Source organism: Nerophis lumbriciformis, linkage group LG03 (genome assembly GCF_033978685.3).
Source record: "Nerophis lumbriciformis linkage group LG03, RoL_Nlum_v2.1, whole genome shotgun sequence".
Lineage (NCBI taxonomy): Eukaryota > Metazoa > Chordata > Actinopteri > Syngnathiformes > Syngnathidae > Nerophis > Nerophis lumbriciformis.
Window position 1 is genome coordinate 3045001 of NC_084550.2, and position 23998 is coordinate 3068998.

The 23998-nt window shown below is 36.7% G+C and overlaps 1 protein-coding gene across 2 annotated transcripts; it reads left to right on the forward strand.

Moving 5' to 3' along the window:
- Positions 1-9532: 9532 nt before the first annotated feature.
- On the forward strand, positions 9533-21534 carry il1b (interleukin 1, beta). Of its 2 annotated transcripts, none has more exons than XM_061927679.1 (5): positions 9533-9593; positions 11513-11781; positions 15221-15385; positions 17481-17614; positions 20657-21534. In XM_061927679.1, the coding sequence occupies exons 2-5, from the start codon at positions 11583-11585 to the stop codon at positions 20876-20878; spliced, it is 720 nt and encodes a 239-aa protein (XP_061783663.1). In that variant the 5' UTR covers positions 9533-9593; positions 11513-11582; the 3' UTR covers positions 20879-21534. The 2 variants fall into 2 exon arrangements, with proteins under 2 accessions (XP_061783663.1, XP_061783654.1); XM_061927670.1 differs by having other exon boundaries at positions 9552-9593; positions 11413-11781.
- The last annotated feature ends 2464 nt before the right edge of the window (positions 21535-23998 follow it).

Sequence of the window (23998 nt, forward strand, 5' to 3'; positions counted from 1 at the left end):
GTTAGCAACTACATGAAACATTAGTGTCAATCTGATAGTGAACAACTACATGGAACACTAGTGTCAGTCTGATAGTGAACGACTACATGAAACATTAGTGTCAATTTGATAGTGAACAACTACATGGAACATTACTGTCAATCTGATAGTGAACAACTACATGAAACATTACTGTCAATTTGATAGTGAACAACTACATGGAACATTAGTGTCAGTCTGATAGTGAACAACTACATGGAACATTACTGTCAATCTGATAGTTAGCAACTACATGAAACATTAGTGTCAATCTGATAGTAAACAACTACATGAAAAAATTAGTGTCAATCTGATAGTAAACAACTACATGAAACATTACTGTCAATTTGATAGTGAACAACTATATGAAACAGTGTCAATCTGATAGTGAACAACTACATGAAACATTACTGTCAACCTGATAGTGAACAACTACATGGAACATTAGTGTCAATCTGATAGTGAACAACTACATGAAACATTAGTGTCAATCTGATAGTGAACAACTACATGAAACTTTAGTGTCAATCTGATGGTGAACAACTACATGAAACAGTGTCAATCTGATAGTGAACAACTACATGAAACGGTGTCAATCTGATAGTGAACAACTACATGAAACATTAGTGTCAGTCTGATAGTGAACAACTATATGAAATATTAGTGTCAATCTGATAGTGAACTATATGAAATATTAGTGTCAATTTGATAGTAAACAACTACATGAAACATTAGTGTCAATCTGATAGTGAACAACTATATGAAATATTAGTGTCAATCTGATAGTAAACAAGTACATGAAACAGTGTCAATCTGATAGTAAACAACTACATGAAACATTAGTGTCAATCTGATAGTAAACAACTATATGAAACATTAGTGTCAATCTGATAGTGAACAACTACATGAAACATTAATGTCAGTCTGATAGTAAACAACTATATGAAACATTAGTGTCAATCTGATAGTGAACAACTACATGAAACATTAATGTCAGTCTGATAGTGAACAACTACATGAAATATTACTGTCAATCTGATAGTGAACAACTACATGAAACATTACTGTCAATTTGATAGTGAACAACTATATGAAATATTAGTGTCAATCTGATAGTGAACAACTACATGAAACAGTGTCAATTTGATAGTGAACAACTACATGGAACATTAGTGTCAGTCTGATAGTGAACAACTACATGGAACATTACTGTCAATCTGATAGTTAGCAACTACATGAAACATTAGTGTCAATCTGATGGTAAACAACTACATGAAACAGTGTCAATCTGATAGTAAACAACTACATGAAACAGTGTCAATCTGATAGTAAACAACTACATGAAACATTACTGTCAATCTGATAGTGAACAACTACATGAAACATTACTGTCAATTTGATAGTGAACAACTACATGAAACATTAGTGTCAATCTGATAGTGAACAACTACATGAAACATTAGTGTCAGTCTGATAGTGAACAACTACATGAAACATTAGTGTCAATCTGATAGTGAACAACTATATGAAACATTAGTGTCAATCTGATCGTGAACAACTACATGAAACATTAGTGTCAATCTGATAGTGAACAACTACATGGAACATTAGTGTCAATCTGATAGTGAACCACTACATGAAACATTAGTGTCCATCTGATAGTGAACAACTACATGAAAAATTAGTGTCAATCTGATGGTAAACAACTACATGAAACATTAGTGTCAATCTGATAGTGAACAACTACATGAAGCATTAGTGTCAGTCTGATAGTGAACAACTACATGAAACAGTGTCAATCTGATAGTAAACAACTACATGAAACATTAGTGTCAATCTGATAGTGAACAACTACATGAAACATTAGTGTCAATCTGATAGTGAACAACTACATGAAACATTAGTGTCAATCTGATAGTGAACAACTACATGGAACATTAGTGTCAATCTGATAGTGAACCACTACATGAAACATTAGTGTCCATCTGATAGTGAACAACTACATGAAAAATTAGTGTCAATCTGATGGTAAACAACTACATGAAACATTAGTGTCAATCTGATAGTGAACAACTACATGAAGCATTAGTGTCAGTCTGATAGTGAACAACTACATGAAACAGTGTCAATCTGATAGTAAACAACTACATGAAACATTAGTGTCAATCTGATAGTGAACAACTACATGAAACATTAGTGTCAGTCTGATAGTGAACAACTATATGAAATATTAGTGTCAATCTGATAGTGAACAACCAAATGAAATATTAGTGTCAATCTGATAGTGAACAACTACATGAAACATTAGTGTCAATCTGATAGTGAACAACTACATGAAACATTAGTGTCAATCTGATAGTAAACAACTACATGGAACATTACTGTCAACCTGATAGTGAACAACTACATGAAACATTACTATCAGTCTGATAGTGAACAACTACATGAAACATTAGTGTCAATCTGATAGTAAACAACTATATGAAACATTAGTGTCAATCTGATAGTGAACAACTACATGAAACATTAATGTCAGTCTGATAGTGAACAACTACATGACACATTAATGTCAGTCTGATAGTGAACAACTACATGAAACATTAGTGTCAATCTGATAGTAAACAACTACATGAAAAAGTGTCAATCTGATAGTGAACAACTACATGGAACATTAGTGTCAATCTGATAGTGAACAACTACATGAAACATTAGTGTCAATCTGATAGTGAACAACTACATGAAACTTTAGTGTCAATCTGATAGTGAACAACTACATGAAACAGTGTCAATCTGATAGTGAACAACTACATGAAACTTTAGTGTCAATCTGATAGTGAACAACTACATGAAACATTAGTGTCAATCTGATAGTGAACAACTACATGAAACATTAATGTCAGTCTGATAGTGAACAACTACATGAAATATTAGTGTCAATCTGATAGTGAACAACTACATGAAACATTACTGTCAACCTGATAGTGAACAACTACATGGAACATTAGTGTCAATCTGATAGTAAACAACTACATGAAACAGTGTCAATCTGATAGTAAACAACTACATGAAACATTAGTGTCAATCTGATAGTAAACAACTATATGAAACATTAGTGTCAATCTGATAGTGAACAACTACATGAAACATTAGTGTCAATCTGATAGTGAACAACTACATGACACATTAGTGTCAATCTGATAGTGAACAACTACATGAAACATTAGTGTCAATCTGATAGTGAACAACTACATGAAACATTAGTGTCAATCTGATAGTGAACAACTACATGGAACACTACTGTCAATTTGATAGTGAACAACTACATGAAACATTAGTGTCATTCTGATAGTGAACAACTACATGGAACATTAGTGTCAATCTGATAGTGAACAACTACATGAAACATTAGTGTCAATCTGATAGTGAACAACTACATGAAACTTTAGTGTCAATCTGATAGTGAACAACTACATGAAACAGTGTCAATCTGATAGTGAACAACTACATGAAATATTAGTGTCAATCTGATAGTAAACAACTACATGAAAAAGTGTCAATCTGATAGTGAACAACTACATGAAACATTAATGTCAGTCTGATGGTGAACAACTACATGACATATTAGTGTCAATCTGATAGTGAACAACTACATGACACATTACTGTCAATCTGATAGTGAACAACTACATGAAACATTAGTGTCAGTCTGATAGTGAACAACTACATGAAATATTAGTGTCAATCTGATAGTGAACAACTACATGGAACATTAGTGTCAATCTGATAGTGAACAACTACATGAAATATTAGTGTCAATCTGATAGTGAACAACTACATGAAACCGACAATCAGATTATAAATTTGTGACCGTGAACAACTACCGTTTGATGATTCTGTCAGTCGTGACAGTGAACAACTACACAAAATCTTGGCAGCCACCTTGGACTATCAAAAATGAAAATGGTTATTTCTTAGTTCATAGAAGGTCAATTAGATTGGCGTGACAGTGAACAACTACATTGACTACTGTCAAAAAAACAGATAGGATTCTTTCTCGTGTCGCTTTATGAGGCGTGACGGCGGTCGTGCTCCAGTTGTGTGACAGCGAACAACTACATTTGAACTTTCTGCAACAAGACAACACGATCTTGCATGGCGTGGAGGCAGACGGTTTTTCCTGGCCTCCGTGGCCGAGCTGCAAGCTCACGCCGCCTTTCTTTTGACGTGTTGACACGTTTGCACCGACGCCACCTCGGCCAGTCTTGCTGTTGCAAGAAAAGTCCCAAGTCATCACTTCCTGCTTCCAGATACACAACACCATGACAAAAGAGGAAAATGATGAAATAGCAAACACGGCCGCAGTTCTGCAACATCACGATAAACTTTTCCTCTCAGGCAGGAGGAATTTTTTACTGACATTAAAGCAAAACTCTTTGAGGAAGTAAAATACTGGAAATATCTTCATACTAATAATATATCATACAGGATGGATACATATGTAAATATGTATCCTCTAAATATACAACTAATATTTTTATTTATTTAGCCGATAAATATATTAAACATGACATATTTATATGATTAATACATTATATTGGACATACAATATATTTATCCGATAGATACATGACATATATTAATATAGTAAATATTCTAGACATATATTTTTCCTACAAATATATCATACTGGAAATATATTTATACTATAGTCAGAGGTGTGGACTCGAGTCACATGACTTGGACTCGAGTCAGACTCGAGTCATGAATTTGATGACTTTAGACTCGACTTGACAAAATGTAAAAAGACTTGCAACTCGACTTAGACTTTAACATCGATGACTTGTGACTTCACTTGGACTTGAGCCTTTTGAATTGACATGACTTGACATGACTTGCTACTTTCCCCAAAACCCAAAGATGAAAAAGTTATTCGGGAGCGCTCCGTATTTTTCATTGTGTACTTGTCTATCAGCGTTGCGTGTGTCAGCTGGTGTGCTCTCAGTACAACAGCCAATCAAATTAGATCTACTTTGTTTTCATCACACAGCATTCATCCGATCAAATTGCAGGACAACCAACGAAGAAGACATGTCCAAACCACACGCCAGTGAACAAAAAAATGATACCTAAAATAATTTCGTTTGGGTATAAAAATTACGAGGTGGTCAACACAAAACGGTTTGCAGTATGCAACACATGCGGTTCGAAAATGACTGATGGAGAGGCAACAACTTCCAACTTCGTCCGGCATTTGAAGTTGCACAAAGAACGGTAAGTTTTGAATGTAAGATAACGTTTATTGGCTAAGTAACGTGACTTTTATTTGCTAAATCAGTGAGGCTGTAAACTCACTGCTAACGTTATAACGTTATTGCAAACACGGGAATCTGTTGCAGTTCACTACCTTATTCATACTTTTTGTTCAGTGATTTTTTTTTTAAGCAGGGTTACGTTAGTCAATATATCACACGTAACGTTAGACGGCGGTCAGCAGCACCGCGTATTTTAGCCACCTAAAAAAAGACAAAAATAGTAAAATAAAGGTCAGTTAAAATGTATACTATATTATGAATATGTGTACCGTTTTAGCTAGCTTTCTGACATACTGTTGGTTGTTTACCTCAGGGGTCCCCAACCACCGGGCCGCGGCCCGGTACTGGTCCGTGGATCGATTGGTATCGGGCCGCACAAGAAATAATTTTTTTTTTTCTTTCTTCTTTTTTTAATTAAATCAACATAAAAAACACAAGATACACTTACAAGTAGTGCACCAACCCAAAACAACTCTCTCCCCCCTTTTGTTCTGGGCATTGAACATGAAGACTCTTCCTTCACTGTTCCGAGTGGCCATGAGAGTCTTGGCAGTGCCTGCCTCCAGTGCTCCAGTGGAGGGAGTTTTCAGCCATGGTGGCACCATACTACGCCCCCATCGTGCACAAATGACTGACAGACTCTTGGCTAATTTGATCTTTTGCAAATGCAATGCAGCATAGGGCCCTGACATATAAAAAGTACAACTTTTTTTGTCATGTTCACGTATATGTCATGTTTTTTCAATGTTAACACTTTTGTACAAATAAGTACATTTGCACTTTATTTTTCAATGTGTTTGTTCTGTAAAGGAATGAGTTCATGTTTAAAATGACTGGTTAATAGTGCTATTATAAAGTGCAATGTCAGCACAATTTTCTTTCCTGCAATTTAAAATGCACTTGTTTTAATAAATAAATACAGCGTTTGAAAAGCATACACAATCTGTGTTAATATATTAGTCTGTGGTTAAAAGGACTTGAAAGGACTCGAAACTCAAAATGCAGGACTTGGGACTTGACTTGAGACTTCCCAGTCTTGACTTTGGACTTGACTCGGGGCTTGCCTGTCTGGACTCGGGACTTGACTCGAGACTTGAGGGCAAAGACTTGAGACTTACTTGTGACTTGCAAAACAATGACTTGGTCCCACCTCTGGCTATAGTTATACTAAAGGTATTTATAATATAAATATACTGGACAAATATTTTTAGGATATTGTTCTACACGTATATTTATATATTACTGGAAATATTTTTATAGTATCAATATATTACAAACCCCGTTTCCATATGAGTTGGGAAATTGTGTTAGATGTAAATATAAACGGAATACAATGATTTGCATTGAATTTTCAACCCATATTCAGTTGAATATGCTACAAAGACAACATATTTGATGTTCAAACTCATAAACTTTATTTTTTTTTTGCAAATAATAATTAACGTGCTGAATGTGGCTTGGCATTGTCTTGCTGAAATAAGCAGGGGCGTCCATGAAAAAGACGGCGCTTAGATGGCAGCATATGTTGTTCCAAAACCTGTATGTACCTTTCAGCATTAATGGTGCCTTCACAGGTGTGTAAGTTACCCATGTCTTGGGCACTAATGCACCCCCATACCATCACAGATGCTGGCTTTTGAACTTTGCGTCAGATGGTTCGCTTCCCCTTTGGTCCGGATGACTCGATGTCGAATATTTCCAAAAACAATTTGAGTTGTGGACTCGTCAGACCACAGAACACTTTTCCACTTTGCATGAGTCCATCTTAGATGATCTCGGGCCCAGAGAAGCCGGCGGCGTTTCTGGGTGTTGTTGATAAATGGCTTTGGCTTTGCATAGTAGAGCTTTAACTTGCACTTACAGATGTAGCGACCAACTGTATTTAGTGACAGTGGTTTTCTGAAGTGTTCCTGAGCCCATGTGGTGATATCCTTTAGAGATTGATGTCGGTTTTTGATACAGTGCCGTCTGAGGGATCGAAGGTCACGGTCATTCAATGTTGGTTTCACGTGGAGTGATTTCTCCAGATTCTCTGAACCTTTTGATGATATTATGGAGCGTAGATGTTGAAATCCCTAAATTTCTTGCAATTGCACTTTGAGAAACGTTGTTCTTAAACTGTTCGACTATTTGCTCACGCAGTTGTGGACAAAGGGGTGTGCCTCGCCCCATCCTTTCTTGTGAAAGACTGAGCATTTTTTGGGAAGCTGTTTTTATACCCAATCATGGCACCCACCTGTTCCCAATTAGCCTGCACACCTGTGGGATGATCCAAATAAGTCTTTGATGAGCATTCCTCAACTTTATCAGTATTTATTGCCACTATGGACTGGACTCTCACACTATTATGTTAGATCCACTATGGACTGGACTCTCACTATTATGTTAGATCCACTATGGACTGGACTCTCACACTATTATGTTAGATCCACTATGGACTGGACTCTCACTATTATGTTAGATCCACTATGGACTGGACTCTCACTTTTATGTTAGATCCACTATGGACTGGACTCCCACTATTATGTTGGATCCACTATGGACTGGACTCTCACACTATTATGTTAGATCCACTATGGACTGGACTCTCACACTATTATGTTAGATCCACTATGGACTGGACTCTCACTTTTATGTTAGATCCACTATGGACTGGACTCTCACTATTGTGTTAGATCCACTATGGACTGGACTCTCACACTATTATGTTAGATCCACTATGGACTGGACTCTCACACTATTATGTTAGATCCACTATGGACTGGACTCTCACTATTATGTAAGATCCACTATGGACTGCACTCTCACTATTATGTTAGATCTACTATGGACTGGACTCTCACTATTATGTTAGATCCACTATGGACTGGACTCCCACTATTATGTTAGATCCACTATGGACTGGACTCTCACTATTATGTTAGATCCACTATGGACTGGACTCTCTAACTATTATGTTAGATCCACTATGGACTGGACTCACACTATTATGTTAGATCCACTATGGACTGGACTCTCACACTATTATGTTAGATCCACTATGGACTGGACTCTCACTATTATGTTAGATCCACTATGGACTGGACTCTCAATATTATGTTAGATCCACTATGGACTGGACTCTCACACTATTATGTTAGATCCACTATGGACTGGACTCTCACTATTATGTTAGATCCACTATGGACTGGACTCTCACTATTATGTTAGATCCACTATGGACTGGACTCTCTCACTATTATGTTAGATACACTATGGACTGGACTCTCACACTATTATGTTAGATCCACTATGGACTGGACTCTCACACTATTATGTTAGATCCACTATGGACTGGACTCTCACACTATTATGTTAGATCTACTATGGACTGGACTCTCACACAATTATGTTAGATCCACTATGGACTGGACTCTCACACTATTATGTTAGATCTACTATGGACTGGACTCTCACTATTGTGTTAGATCCACTATGGACTGGACTCTCACTATTATGTTAGATCCACTATGGACTGGACTCTCACACTATTATGTTAGATCCACTATGGACTGGACTCTCACTATTGTGTTAGATCCACTATGGACTGGACTTTCACAATATTATGCAAGACCCACTCGACGTCCATTGCATCCGGTCTCCCCTAGAGGTGGGGGGGTCACCCACATCTGCAGTCCTCTCCAAGGTTTCTCATCGTCATTCACATCGACATCCCATTGGGTTGAGTTTTTCCTTGCCCTTAGGTGGGATCTGAGCCGAGGATGTCGTTGTGGCTTGTGCAGCCCTTTGAGACACTGGTGATTTAGGGCTATATAAATAAACATTGATTGATTGATTGATTGATGGCTCTCATTGAAAACGAGCCCCGGTTTTGAATAATATTACAAATGTGAATATTATTATGTGTTAGTTAGTTGTTTCAATTAAGTATTTTGACAATAAATAATAACTACAATTGCATTTGTTTTACGCAAGTCTTTAAAATAATAATAGCACTAATAATCTTAATAATAAAATACAAAATGAATGCAATAAACAAATAATTTTTCCTTGTCAAAAGTGCGATTACTTGTTTTGAGGTTGTTTTTTTCCCATTCAGTTAACATAAAAAAGTGCCAAAAACAATCTTTTTTTTTTTTTTTTTTTTTTCTTTTTTTTTAAAAGGCATCCTTCATTTCACTCTCCATCCAGCTGTATAATCACTGGCCATACAGCAATAGATGACATCTGTCTATTACCTGACACCTGACACGTCATCTACCGGTACTTTTCTTTGTTTTTAATGTCTATTTTCTGCTGGATCTACTCTCTATTTTATGTTGCTGCTGTCACATATACTGTAATATTGTACATGGTCATTGTTATGTATTGTATATTGTATATACTGTATGTTATAGGCAGAGGTGGGTAGAGTAGCCAGAAATTGTACTCAAGTAAGAGTACTGTTACTTTAGAGATTTATTACTCGAGTAAAAGTAAGGAGTAGTCACCCAAATATTTACTTGAGTAAAAGTAAAAAGTATGTTGTGAAAAAACTACTCAAGTACTGAGTAACTGATGAGTAACATATATATATATATATATATATATATATATATATATATATATATATATATATATATATATATATATATATATATATATATATATATATATACACACACACATATATATATATATATACACATACACACATATATATATATATATATACACACACATATATATATATATATATATATATACACACATTTATATATATACATATACATATATATATATATATATATATATATATATATATACAGTATATAATTTATATTTATTTATTTGCCGTTTTTGTTTACATGTTAAAGGTGTTTTAATGAATATACATGCATGTTTAACACATATAGATTCCTTTCTTTCATGAAGACAAGAATATAAGTTGGTGTATTACCTGATTCTGATGACTTGCATTGATTGTAATCAGACAGTAGTGATGATAGCGTCCACGTTTTCAAATGGAGGAGAAAAAAAGTTCCTCCTTTCTGTCTAATACCACATGAAAGTGGTTGGTTTTTGGCATCTTATTTGTCCAGCTTCCATATTCGTTTTTTATACACTTTACAAGAAATACATTGGCGGCAAACTCCGTAGCTTGCTAGCTTGTTTGCGCTGGCTTTCGGAGACTCTTGTTTTGAAAGCGCAGGCGCGATGGAGCGGCACTTTTATTGTGAAGACAGGAACTGTGCAGTCAGTCTTTAGGCTTTTGACGGGATGTACGGTTGAAATAAAAAAGGGTCTTTTTTCCTTCACACTTTTGATTGATTGATTGAAACTTTTATTAGTAGATTGCACAGTACAGTACACATTCCGTACAATTGACCACTAAATGGTAACACCCCAATAAGTTTTTCAACTTGTTTAAGTCAGGTCATGTGACCGCCTGGCTCTGTTTGATTGGTCCAACGTCACCAGTGACTGCATCTGATTGGTGGAACGGAGTGAAACGTCACCAGTGACTGTATTTGTTGAAACGCAGGCACTATGAAGGTCTGTCTGACAGACCAAAACAAACAAAGCGTGCATTAACAGATCGATAAAAATTAGTAGCGAGTAGCGAGCTGAATGTAGATAAAAGTAGCGGAGTAAAGGTAGCGTTCCTTCTCTATAAATATACTCAAGTAAAAGTAAAAGTATGTTGCATTAAAACTACTCTTAGAAGTACAATTTATCCCAAAAGTTACTCAAGTAGATGTAACGGAGTAAATGTAGCGCGTTACTACCCACCTCTGGTTATAGGCATAATATATCTGTATATATAATATACTGTACACATATTATGCATATATTCGTATATATGTTATAATTTATATCGCTATATTAGTCTATTTATACCTGCATTGTCCTTTCCATCATTGTAGCTGAGCTACAGTGTTGAACAATTTCCCTTGTGGATCATTAAAGTTTGTCTAAGTCTAAGTCTAAGTCTTATCTTTATGGCAAATTCTCATCGGATAATCATCATTCCTGAGCTGTTATCCATCTCTGATTGACTTCCTGTTGCACATCATCATCCTATACGCTGCACGAAGTACAGTATTGCCACACAGACTTGGCCACTTCCTGCGTCTGCGGGGGAATTCCCTGCAGCGTAAGGAGTGGAAGGTGCATAAAAGCCTTCACGTCTCGACACGCAGGCAGAACAGAAGCGACGCGAGCTGAGATCTTCTGCAGAAACCAAAAATATACTCAAGAGAAAGAACAAAGATGTCCGCTGAGATGACATGCAACAAGCTGCCCGCCGGACTGGGCCTGGAGGTTTCCCGCCACCCCCTGACCATGAGGCACGTGGTCAACCTGGTGGTCGCCATGGAGAGGTTAAAGGGCAAAAGCTGCCAGACGGCGCTGGGCACCGAATTCTCGGAGGAGAACTTCCTCAGCATCATGATGGAGGACGTTGTTGAAGGTACGCTTTGTTAGCAATCATTCATACAGTCAAAATGAAAGGATACATTTTGTACAGCAAAGATGCTCAAACCTGTCCGATGTAAGCCGACTGAACTAAACATCCTCATCTTGGCTTGTCCTAACAGGTGACAAAGTAAAAGAGTGAAATATTTAATAATAATGTGGTCACTATATTTTTACGGTATGCCAAAACCAATGAAAAAATAGCTTTAGGCTACAAATGGCACTTTGTATCTATCATATCGAATCTGGCTTTCATGAAGGTTCTGTCAACACTGCGCATCTAAAAAAAACAGTTTAAAAAAATAGTTTTTTTAATATATGTATATATATTTAGGGCGAGAGCTCGTCTGCTGTTTTTGTTTAAATTTAATTAACTTGTTTTGAGGCATTATTTATGTTTAGATTATATACAAGAGGTTATTTTGAATATTTCTACCTATGCACTTTTTTCCAAAACAGTGCATGTTACAGAATATAAGTGTGACTTATTTTGTTATACAGTCAAGCAGTGTTGGCGTTAACACATTTTTTGTGTCTTTTTAACGCACGTTCTAAAAACACTATTGAAATAAACAAAAACATAACAAAAGGGAAATAAAAAAGCTTACAGGTGATTTTTAGAAACAGTTGCAATGTATATATAAATATACATATATATATTTTTTAAATATATATATTTTTTAATATGTATATTTTAATATATATGTTGTGTATATATATATATATATATGTTTAAAATGTACTATATTGAATTGTATAGTTATTTTTTTCATTTAAAAATATTATAAAGAATACATATAATTTATACTTATTAATTATATTTATAAATGTATTGTATATTTTTTACATTAAAAAAACACACATATTTTTTTATTTGCTGAATCTTTTATTTTTTGCTCGTCAAATACAAGACTATTAAAACATTCATATATTTTGTTTGTCCTTATAGTGACCCGTATATAAGACAGTGTTTTTTTTTCCCTGTCGAAAAAAAGTCTTACATTTGAGGGGCCCTTTTGATTTAGACATCCAAACGACTTCTCCCACCAATGAGTCAGGGCTTAATATGTATATTTTAATATATATGTTGTGTATATATATATATATGTTTAAAATGTACTATATTGATTTGTATAGTTATTTATTTCATTTAAAAATATTCTAAAGAATACATATAATTTATACTTATTCATTATATTTATAAATGTATTGTATATTTTTTACATTAAAAAAACACATTTTTTTAATTTGCTGAATCTTTTATTTTTTGCTCGTCAAATACAAGACTATTAAAACATTCATATATTTTCTTTGTCCTTATAGTGACCCGTATATAAGACAGTGTTTTTTTTTCCCCTGTCGAAAAAAAGTCTGAAAAAGTCTTATATTTGAGGGGCCCTTTTTGATTTAGACATCCAAACGACTTCTCCCACCAATGAGTCAGGGCTTAATATGTATATTTTAATATATATGTTGTGTATAGGAATTTCAAAATAAAATTTGGGAAAAAAACGTGCCTGGAAAAAAGATAAGTTGTCATATATCTGGACCGATCGTGCCAGAACATAAAAGGTCATTTTTTTCTCCCCTAGATGAAAAGTCTGCAAAAGACGGATGGTCATATATTAAGTGATCTATGGACATGTTCAAGGAAACAAATAGACACAAAAAACTAGGTTGTCTTATGTACGGGTCAATACTGTAGTCAATTTATCTACAGAATTTTGGCTTGCTTGTTTACATTATTATTGCCCGATATTGCATTAAGCATGGCTACAGTTTACATAAGACGGCATCCCGTCAGATAAAAAGTCTGAAAAAGACAGGCCGTCTTATATTGAGGGGTCTATGGACATGATCATGAAGCCAGACGGACACAAAAAATTAGTTTGTCTCATGTACGGGTCAATTAGTTAATCAACAGTATATTTGCATGTTTGAGTTTGTCCTTTGTTTACATTAATATCGCCCGATATGTCAACCACTGCCTTACGGTAGCATGGTTACGATGTATATAAGACGGAATCCTGTCAGATAAATTGTCTGCAAAGGATCGGTCGTCTTATAGTGAGTGGTCTATGGACGTGATTATAACAACAAACACACCAAAAAAAAGATGCATTTTGTATGCATACCTTATTTTCTGAACATAATACGGATCGTCCTATATTCGACTCAATACGGTAATCAATTAGTTTTATTTGCACGATTGAGTTCGTCCTTAGCTTACATCCATACAGTACTGCCCGGTATGTCGACCATTGCATAATAAGCCTAACCCATCATTACGGTGTGGTTACGATGTATATAAGACGACATGTTTTCAAATATGAATATAAAAAGTCTGAAAAAGACAGGCCGTCTTATATTGAGGGGTCTATGGACATGATCATGAAACTAGACGGACACAAAAAATTAGGTGTTCTCATGTACGGGTCAATTAGTTAATCAACAGTATATTTGCATGCTTGAGTTTGCCCTTTGTTTACATTAATATCGACCAACCACTGCATTACGGTAGTATGGTTACGATGTATATAAGACGGAATCCTGTCAGATAAAATGTCTGCAAAGGATCAGTCGTCTTATAGTGAGTGGTCTATGGACGTGATCATAACAACAAACACACACAAAAAAAGATGCATTTTGTATGCATACCTTATTTTCTGAACATAATACGGATCGTCCTATATTCGACTCAATGCGGTAATCAATTACATTTTCATTCGCACGATTGAGTTTGTCCTTAGCTTACATCCATACAGTATTGCCCGGTATGTCGACCATTGCATAATAACCCTAACCCATCATTACGGTGTGGTTACGATGTATATAAGATGACATGTTTTCAAATATGAATATGAAAAGTCTGAAAAAGACGGACCATCTTGTATTTAGTTATCTCGAGAGTTAGGATTCAATAAAACCATTTTTTTGGTTGTCTGGTCTTTGATTTGGTCTTAAAGAAAAGGGAAGTCGTCTTATATTTTGGTTTACGTAATAACCAATTTAGGGACATTTTTCAGCTTTCACTTACTTATGTAGATAATGACGAAATACGCTGATAGAGGTAACTGACGCAATTTTCGAAGTGAACAAAGTGGCATTTACCTGCCTGTAGGTTTTTTTGCCGGCGTATCGCCCCCTAGTGTGGTGGAGGTGTGTCCTCGTGCTCTCCCTGACCACCTGAGGGCACCACAGACTGTGGATGTTTTTAAAAAATCATTTTTTTTAGATATATGCATACTAGTTTTAGCTATTTTGCTGTTCTAGTTTTTAATTGTATTTATTTTTGATATCTTTTTATTTATTTATTTATTTATTTTAATACACTGTAGCACTTTGAGGTTGTTTACTCAATGTAAAGTGCTTTTTACAAATAAAATCTATTATTATTATTATTATTATTAATGGCCATTTGATCCTCTCCTCAGTGATCAACATGCCCGAGAGTAGGCCGTCTCGGCCCAACCAGTTCAGCAGGACGGGCCAGTACCAGTGCAGCGTTGCCGACACCCAGAAGAAGAGTTTGGTGGTGGTCCACGATAGCATGGAGCTGCACGCCGTCACGCTGCAGGGAGGAAGCAGCCACCGCAGAGGTGTGTCCACGCTACCAAAATGCAATTTTAGTAGAACTTTTGTGTGACTTGCTGAAAAGAGCCAAAGCTGAACAGAAATGCTAACAGTGAGCACTAGGGGTGTAATGGTACGTGTATTTGTATTGAACCGTTTCGGTACGGGGGTTCCCCGTTTGCATACCTGCCAACTTTTGAAATCAGAGAAGCCTGGTAGCCAGGGTCCAGGGGCCGAGGGCCCCGGTAGGTCCAGGACGGGGTCCTGGTGGGGGGTTCCTTCGCCCCCCCGACGCAAAATGATTGATTGCATTCAGACAGGTTAAAATGTTGCTAAAACCATCACTTTTCTATCAGTCACAGTGACTTTTCAAAACAAAAATATTACAGCAAAAATCATATGGGTTGATTGACATGTTTATTCTGTAAGCTAACTTCAATAGTTTGAAATTATTTTGACCGTTAATGCCAGTTATCCTGTCAACCTTTCACAAGACTTCAATTTGTTCATTGAAAGTATAAACACTTTTTACAGTAAACAAATGGTAAAACAGTACTAAACAATTCCATTAAAAAAAAAAAATTGGTGTCATTATTAACTTTCTGTCCAAGCTTGTATAATCTACTGCCTTGTTCAATTGTAAAAAAATATTCTGTGCCTAAAATTCACATTTCTATCACAATTATCATACTGTAAACATGGTAAGCTAACTTCATTAAAATTAATAGTCCTGTCAATAGCATGGAATTACAATTCAAATGTAGTTTTTTTTGTAAGCCTTTCAAAAGAATTCAAAATATGAAAAATGAATGAAAATTAATTTAAGCCATCAGACACTTGAAAAGTGGCACATCACATCTCTAATGTAATCATTTGAACTTTTCAACAGAAATAGCACTGCAAAAATATTAAGGACATACTTCTGTATTTTGGTAGTTATGCTGTCAACATTTAACAAGATTTCTTCAACTTGGACTTGAAAGCATAAATAGTATAAACACTTTTAACAGTATAACAGTACTAAACAATTCCAATAGATAACATTGGTGTCATTACCTTTTTGTGGCTAAAATCCAAATTTAGCAACGGCATTAGACTTGTGTTTTTTTGTCCCAACGTGGTCTTTCTCTGGTATAAAGACCAGACCATAGACCCTATCTTCTGTGGTATAAAGACCAGACCATAGACCCTATCTTCTGTGGTATAAAGACCAGACCATAGACCCTATCTTCTGTGGTATAAAGACCAGACCATAGACCCTATCTTCTGTGGTATAAAGACCAGACCATAGACCCTATCTTCTGTGGTATATAGACCAGAGTACAGATCTCACCTTCTTAGGCATGAAGACCAGAGTTTTGACCACATCATTTGTGGTACAAACACCAGGGTTTGGACAACACCCTCTCTGGTACAACAAAGATGAGAGTAAAGACCTCAACTTCTTTGGTATTAAGATCAGATTATATATGTTTTATATATATAAGACCACATTTTTTTTTATGTCTAAAAAAAATAAAATAAATTGACATTTATTATTATTTGTTTTTTATAACTTAATCAAAAGTTTCTCGTGCGCACGAGATACATGTCTAAAAAAAAATAATTAAATAAAAAAAAGACATTCTAAAAAATGTTTTTCCCCCATGTCCCTTTAGGGGCTCCGTATGTATCAACGTATGTTTGATTTTTATTTTTGTTGTTACCTTTTTTTTTCTTCCTTTTATTCAGTTATTGTGATTCTCTATCTGCTTGTGGTGAAAAGGAAGGCAGTACATTGCAACCCACTGTTGCTGAAATGTAGGACGGGGGTAGAATGGGGTGTTATTATTTTACTTTTATTATTTTTCTGTAATTTCTATTTATTTTTTTGAAGGTGGAGGGGGGGCAAAAAAAAAGTGTCTTTTCTCAGTAGCCGTATTATGATTTCCCTATCAAATGAATAAATAAATATTATTTAAAAAATAATAATTTAAAAAAATGCAGCTCATTTCAATACTTGGCAAACTCATCATCACGCGGGCCGGGTAAAACCTGTTCGCGGGCCGTACGTTTGACACCCGTTTTAATACCACCATTTAGCTTTAATTTAGCTCTAATTTGTTGTTGCTGTCCTTGCAGTGCTCCTGAACATGTCCACCTACGTGCGCCCGTCCGCCAACACCGAGGCCCGACCAGTGGCTCTGGGCATCAAGGGCACAAGTCTTTACCTGTCCTGCCACCAGGACGGCGACAGGCCAACTCTGCACTTGGAGGTAAATAGACAATTATCCATCCGTTTTCTACCGCTTGTCCCTATCGGGGTCGCGGGGAGGTGCTGGAGCCTATCTCAAACTCGCACTGTAATGCTAGCATGCTAACGTTAACCTGCTAACAGTTGAACATTTATTCTAGTCCATGCTCAATTATTGCCTCCGTAAATACAACTTCGGCATTTATCACATCCAAAGAATCTGTTTGGGCGACGAAAAATGTTGAAAGTTTTCCACTTGTATCGCTAGCAACGGCATTAGACTAGTGTTTTTTTGTCCCAACGTGGTCTTTTACTTCGCTAATTCCTCCGTGTCCGATCGAAAAATCTTGTCTGCACAAGGTGCAATTCGCGTAGTTTTCACCCTTTTTGGAACGGATAATTATTCCCGGATAGGCTTTTGAATATTCTTCACGGAATGACTGCAGTCTTCTTTTCGGTTTAAGACTCGTTTGCGATTCCATGATCGTTCGCTCGTTTGGAAACAATGGCAACTGGCGCCTCGTGCTTGGCAGGTTACGACGCATACAAAAAGCGTGTGACTAAGGGTTACGACGCAAAAACAAACCCTGTAAATCCTAGGCTCTAACAGGTAAAAAGGCCTACAAATCAGAAGGACGTCGAAGTCCGCAAAGAATGAAACTTCCGTAAGATTCAACATTGAAAATAAACCAAATTAAGGACATCGGAGTCCACGTAAAAACCGACAATTCTAAAACAGAAGAGGCCATATAAGGACGTCGGAGTCCACAAGTACTGAAACCTCCGTAAAACAAGTGTGAAAGGTATGAACGTGAGAGTGTGTGGGAGTTATCGCCACTAGGCGATCACTCCATACTAAAGTTGTGAGAAGTAATAGTGGGTTATTGTGGAGGCATCAGGCAAGACATCTCCACTGGGGGGAAAACCTCCAGTAGAAGTGACGTGTACCACAATAATACATTGAACCACTATCTTACAACAAAGACAAAAGTAATCCTTATAAGTTCGGCTCTGTAGGGTACGACGGATTACTCCAAATTCTCAAAATGGAAAGAGGGACCCAAAACACGTGTCTCCTCATGAGCTAAATTGAACTCTGTCTCTGATTCATTCCTTGCTTCTTGTCTGATTAGTAGATGTCAACAGTGTTTGCACCTGACAGGTGCTATAAATAGCCTCGCGCATGGCATTCGGAATGGCTCGATAGGAAGTTACGGGAAGCAGTGTCGATTGTCATTGTTGTTACGCGATTTCGTGGATAAAACTTTTCTTTAAATATTTTTTTTTAATTAATGAAAAACCGTATTTTTTAATCACTGCAACCGTAACCCGGAATAGGTTGATGAAAACCGCACTAATTACGGGAAAACCGGAGTAGTTGGCAGGTATGTGTATCAAATGAGATATAAAAATAAAAAAAAGTTAGCACTTTATTGTTAGCGTGCTAGCATGCTAACGTTAGCACGCTAACAGTTAACAGCTGTCTCATATTAAGTTATATTCGTGGAAATAGTTGTTTTTTTTCATCAAGTGATGAAAATGAAAACAATGCTGACCTCTTCCTTGTCTTGACCCCACCCCAGACGCTGGAGAACGTCAACAGTTTGACTTGATGGGGTCCCCGGGACCCCATTTTGAACATTCCTAGCGCCAACACTGCTGTCAACAGAGGAGAAAAAATGCTTTATTTAAATAAATATATTATTTATAAATCAAGTTCGAGTATCATTGGCAAATGTTCACCTCGTCCCGACCTTAGCATGCATATATGTGTCTTCTTTTTGGGATTTCACTATGGTCAGCCTACGTAAGGTGTATCGAATGAGATATAAAAAAAAAAAAAGTTAGCACTTTATTGATAGCGTGCTAGCATGCTAACGTTAGCACACTAACAGTTAACAGCTGTCTCATATTAAGTTATATTCGTGGAAATAGTTGTTTTTTTCATCAAGTGATGAAAATGAAATGACATCCGGGCAACTGAGCTACATACGGGTTCTTCGAGCCATAGCAACCTGACTGGCGTTGAAAACAAACCGTCGCCATTACTCTTTAACCTGTCGACCTGCGCTGATTAAACCCGTCATTCTGCCTCCAAAATGCCAAAAAAACTGTTGTTTTTGGTTGTGCAAACCACAACTGGAAACAGGGGAAACAAAGGTCGTATTTTGTTCTGCCAAAGCGTGCTAAAAGCCCACAGAGATGAGACAAATGGCTCGCAGCTTTACACCGGGAAAACGAGGACGGTTCTCACTGGAGTCCCCCAAAATCCCGGGTCGTGTCTTCGGATCACTTCGTTTCTGGTAAATATAAGGAACAAAAATCCACCTTCTTAACCACAACTTGGCTATACCGTCCATGCTAATGTTGAACCCGTTGAATTTTTACTGAATAACGTTCGACAGCTGAAGTTGTTGTTGTTGCACAACAATAACATACGGTATAAAGGCTATTTCCAGTAATTCAGCAAATAATAAATCATAATACTGAACTGAATTTGAATGAGCTCTCTACAGATATAATAAATATACAGATACTGGTAGCCACCGTGTCATCCTTATTATCATTTATCAACATACCTTGGGTGATTTAACCATTTTTATGTGATTTATTCGTTATATAACAACCGAAGCTAACAACCGACCTGGTGCGCTTGTGAGGTAGACATAAAGATTTCCAAATTCCATGTCCGGCCATTGTGTAGGATTATCAGTCCACGCATCTGCTGGAAGGCGGTAAGGGCAGTCGTTTAATCCAACTACAGAACATTTTAACTCGTATCTTAACCTAGCCTCACTGGAAAGACTATTTACATAATCATACGCCATTTAGAACAGTTTAAAATGCCGTGAAACCTCGTTAAATGCCTTTTCTGTCAATGCTGTGTTCGCTGTGAGCTGGTTTGTTTTCAACGAATTCAATATGGCGACCGCGTTGCTAGGGGATTGGCAGGCGGAAGTGACGTAGGTCCGCCCTCGCCTATTCGTGGAAATAGTTGTTTTTTCCATCAAGTGATGAAAATGAAAACAATGCTGACCTCTTCCTTGTCTTGACCCCACCCCAGACGCTGGAGGACGCCGACAGTTTGACAAGGATCAACTCCGAGAGCGAGATGGTTCGCTTCCTCTTCTACAAACGTGACTCGGGGGTGAGCAACAGCACCCTCATGTCCGCTCAATTCCCAAACTGGTTCGTCAGCACTGCGGAGGAGGACAGCATGCCGGTGGAAATGTGCCAGCGGGCTGCCAACCGCCACATCACCTTCAACTTCCAGAGGCAGAGTTAAAAACTGTCCTCAAATGTGTTTTTTTACACTTATAGTTCACTTTTTCAAATGGTTTTTTTTTTACCCCCTTTGATGCGTTACCTGTTTACACCTTTTAAAAATCCGAGCGCACAGAAATGCATCACTGCAGGTCACGTGACATCGCTCGCCTCTCCAGTTGGTTAAAAGAATGTAAACAGGAATTACTACTACTTTGCCAAAAAAAAAAAAAAAAAAATGACGACAGCGAAACAATGTTTGCCGATGACCTGAATAGCGATGTGGAGAAAGTAGACATGTTTAGGAGGAATTTCTGAGCAAATTATCCTAATTCACACGGTGAAAAAGTGGGCCACTTCAGTTCAAGCCGTGACATGTTTAGCATCAACATGATGTCAGTTACAAAGCAAAATATGCATCAAAAGGGGAGGAATGAAACAAGGACTAAAAAGTGTGAAAGCACATCTTGATCAGGAGAGCAACTTGGATTTGTATGTGCAAGCCTTCTATTATTTATGTATTTATTCAGTTATTTATGTATTTATTTATTGTATTTATTTATTTAATTATTTAAAATCAATGTGTACACCACCATGTATGTATGCAGAGGTCTGCTTTCGTACAAATGCTTTAAACTTTTGGATCAGCCATGCACAATAAAATTGTGATCTGTGTTTCAGTTTGCATTCTCTTTTATTGCATGATCATATACAGGTAAAAGCCAGTAAATTAGAATATTTTGAAAAACTTGATTTATTTCAGTAATTGCATTCAAAAGGTGTAACTTGTACATTATATTTATTCATTGCACACAGACTGATGCATTCAAATGTTTATTTCATTTAATTTTGATGATTTGAAGTGGCAACAAATGAAAATCCAAAATTCCGTGTGTCACAAAATTAGAATATTACTTAAGGCTAATACAAAAAAGGGATTTTTAGAAATGTTGGCCAACTGAAAAGTATGAAAATGAAAAATATGAGCATGTACAATACTCAATACTTGGTTGGAGCTCCTTTTGCCTCAATTACTGCGTTAATGCGGCGTGGCATGGAGTCGATGAGTTTCTGGCACTGCTCAGGTGTTATGAGAGCCCAGGTTGCTCTGATAGTGGCCCTCAACTCTTCTGCGTTTTTGGGTCTGGCATTCTGCATCTTCCTTTTCACAATACCCCACAGATTTTCTATGGGGCTAAGGTCAGGGGAGTTGGCGGGCCAATTTAGAACAGAAATACCATGGTCCGTAAACCAGGCACGGGTAGATTTTGTGCTGTGTGCAGGCGCCAAGTCCTGTTGGAACCTGAAATCTCCATCTCCATAGAGCAGGTCAGCAGCAGGAAGCATGAAGTGCTCTAAAACTTGCTGGTAGACGGCTGCGTTGACCCTGGATCTCAGGAAACAGAGTGGACCGACACCAGCAGATGACATGGCACCCCAAACCATCACCCAACCATGCAAATTTTGCATTTCCTTTGGAAATCGAGGTCCCAGAGTCTGGAGGAAGACAGGAGAGGCACAGGATCCACGTTGCCTGAAGTCTAGTGTAAAGTTTCCACCATCAGTGATGGTTTGGGGTGCCATGTCATCTGCTGGTGTCGGTCCACTCTGTTTCCTGAGATCCAGGGTCAACGCAGCCGTCTACCAGCAAGTTTTAGAGCACTTCATGCTTCCTGCTGCTGACCTGCTCTATGGAGATGGAGATTTCAAGTTCCAACAGGACTTGGCGCCTGCACACAGCGCAAAATCTACCCGTGCCTGGTTTACGGACCATGGTATTTCTGTTCTAAATTGGCCCGCCAACTCCCCTGACCTTAGTCCCATAGAAAATCTGTGGGGTATTGTGAAAAGGAAGATGCAGAATGCCAGACCCAAAAACGCAGAAGAGTTGAAGGCCACTATCAGAGCAACCTGGGCTCTCATAACACCTGAGCAGTGCCAGAAACTCATCGACTCCATGCCACGCCGCATTAACGCAGTAATTGAGGCAAAAGGAGCTCCAACCAAGTATTGAGTATTGTACATGCTCATATTTTTCGTTTTCATACTTTTCAGTTGGCCAACATTTCTAAAAATCCCTTTTTTGTATTAGCCTTAAGTAATATTCTAATTTTGTGACACACGGAATTTTGGATTTTCATTTGTTGCCACTTCAAATCATCAAAATTAAATGAAATAAACATTTGAATGCATCAGTCTGTGTGCAATGAATAAATATAATGTACAAGTTACACCTTTTGAATGCAATTACTGAAATAAATCAAGTTTTTCAAAATATTCTAATTTACTGGCTTTTACCTGTAGATCGGGGTGATGGACCACCATACTTGCCAACCCTCCCGAATTTTCCAGGAGACTCCCGAAATTCAGCGCCTCTCCCGAAAACCTCCCGGGACAAATATTCTCCCGAAAATCTCCCGATTTTCAGCCGGAGCTAGAGGCCACGCCCCCTCCAGCTCCATGCGGACTTGAGTGAGGACAGCCTTTTTTTTTATGAAGGGAGGACAACAGGGTGACAAGAACTAAATCATCCAGACTAGAGATAAATTGTATTATGTTTATCTTACCTAAAAATAAAAATATTTATTAATTAAAAAAAAAAAAAAACTAAATACATTTTTACTATATTTTGCTAAAAACATCAAAATTAATTGTATTTTAATTTGTATTTTTTCTGACTCCTTATTACATCCAGTTATAGAATTATACATTAAAAAAAAACATATTGGAAATCATTTTAAATGATCATAATAATTCATTTAAAATGACCATATTTAATTATTAAAATAATTGCTTGTTTATCAACAACTTTAGCATTTTATTCATTACATTTTGAAGCTCTCAGAAGCCAAGTTATGTTATATTAAGATTTATTTATGCAAGTTTGAAGTATCAATTATCTAAACACAGTTTTGTTTGCATATTTTCAGGATGTAGATATATGTATATATATATATATATATATATATATATATATACATATATCTACATCCTGAAAATATATATATATATATATATATATATATATATATATATATATATATATATATATATATATATATATATATATATATATATGTCTTAATAAGGTTATCCAAAAAATAGTGCTCGATACCGTAGTAGAGCGCAATATATGTATGTG

What these genes read in the sequence shown, in the direction of transcription:
- il1b (XM_061927679.1), top strand. Translation starts at nt 11,583, where the DNA reads ATGTCCGCTGAGATGACATGCAACAAGCTGCCCGCCGGACTGGGCCTG. An exon ending in AGGAAGCAGCCACCGCAGAG is followed by an intron (nt 15,386 to 17,480) that starts GTGTGTCCACGC and finishes CTGTCCTTGCAG; the next exon opens with TGCTCCTGAACATGTCCACC. An exon ending in GGCCAACTCTGCACTTGGAG is followed by an intron (nt 17,615 to 20,656) that starts GTAAATAGACAA and finishes ACCCCACCCCAG; the next exon opens with ACGCTGGAGGACGCCGACAG.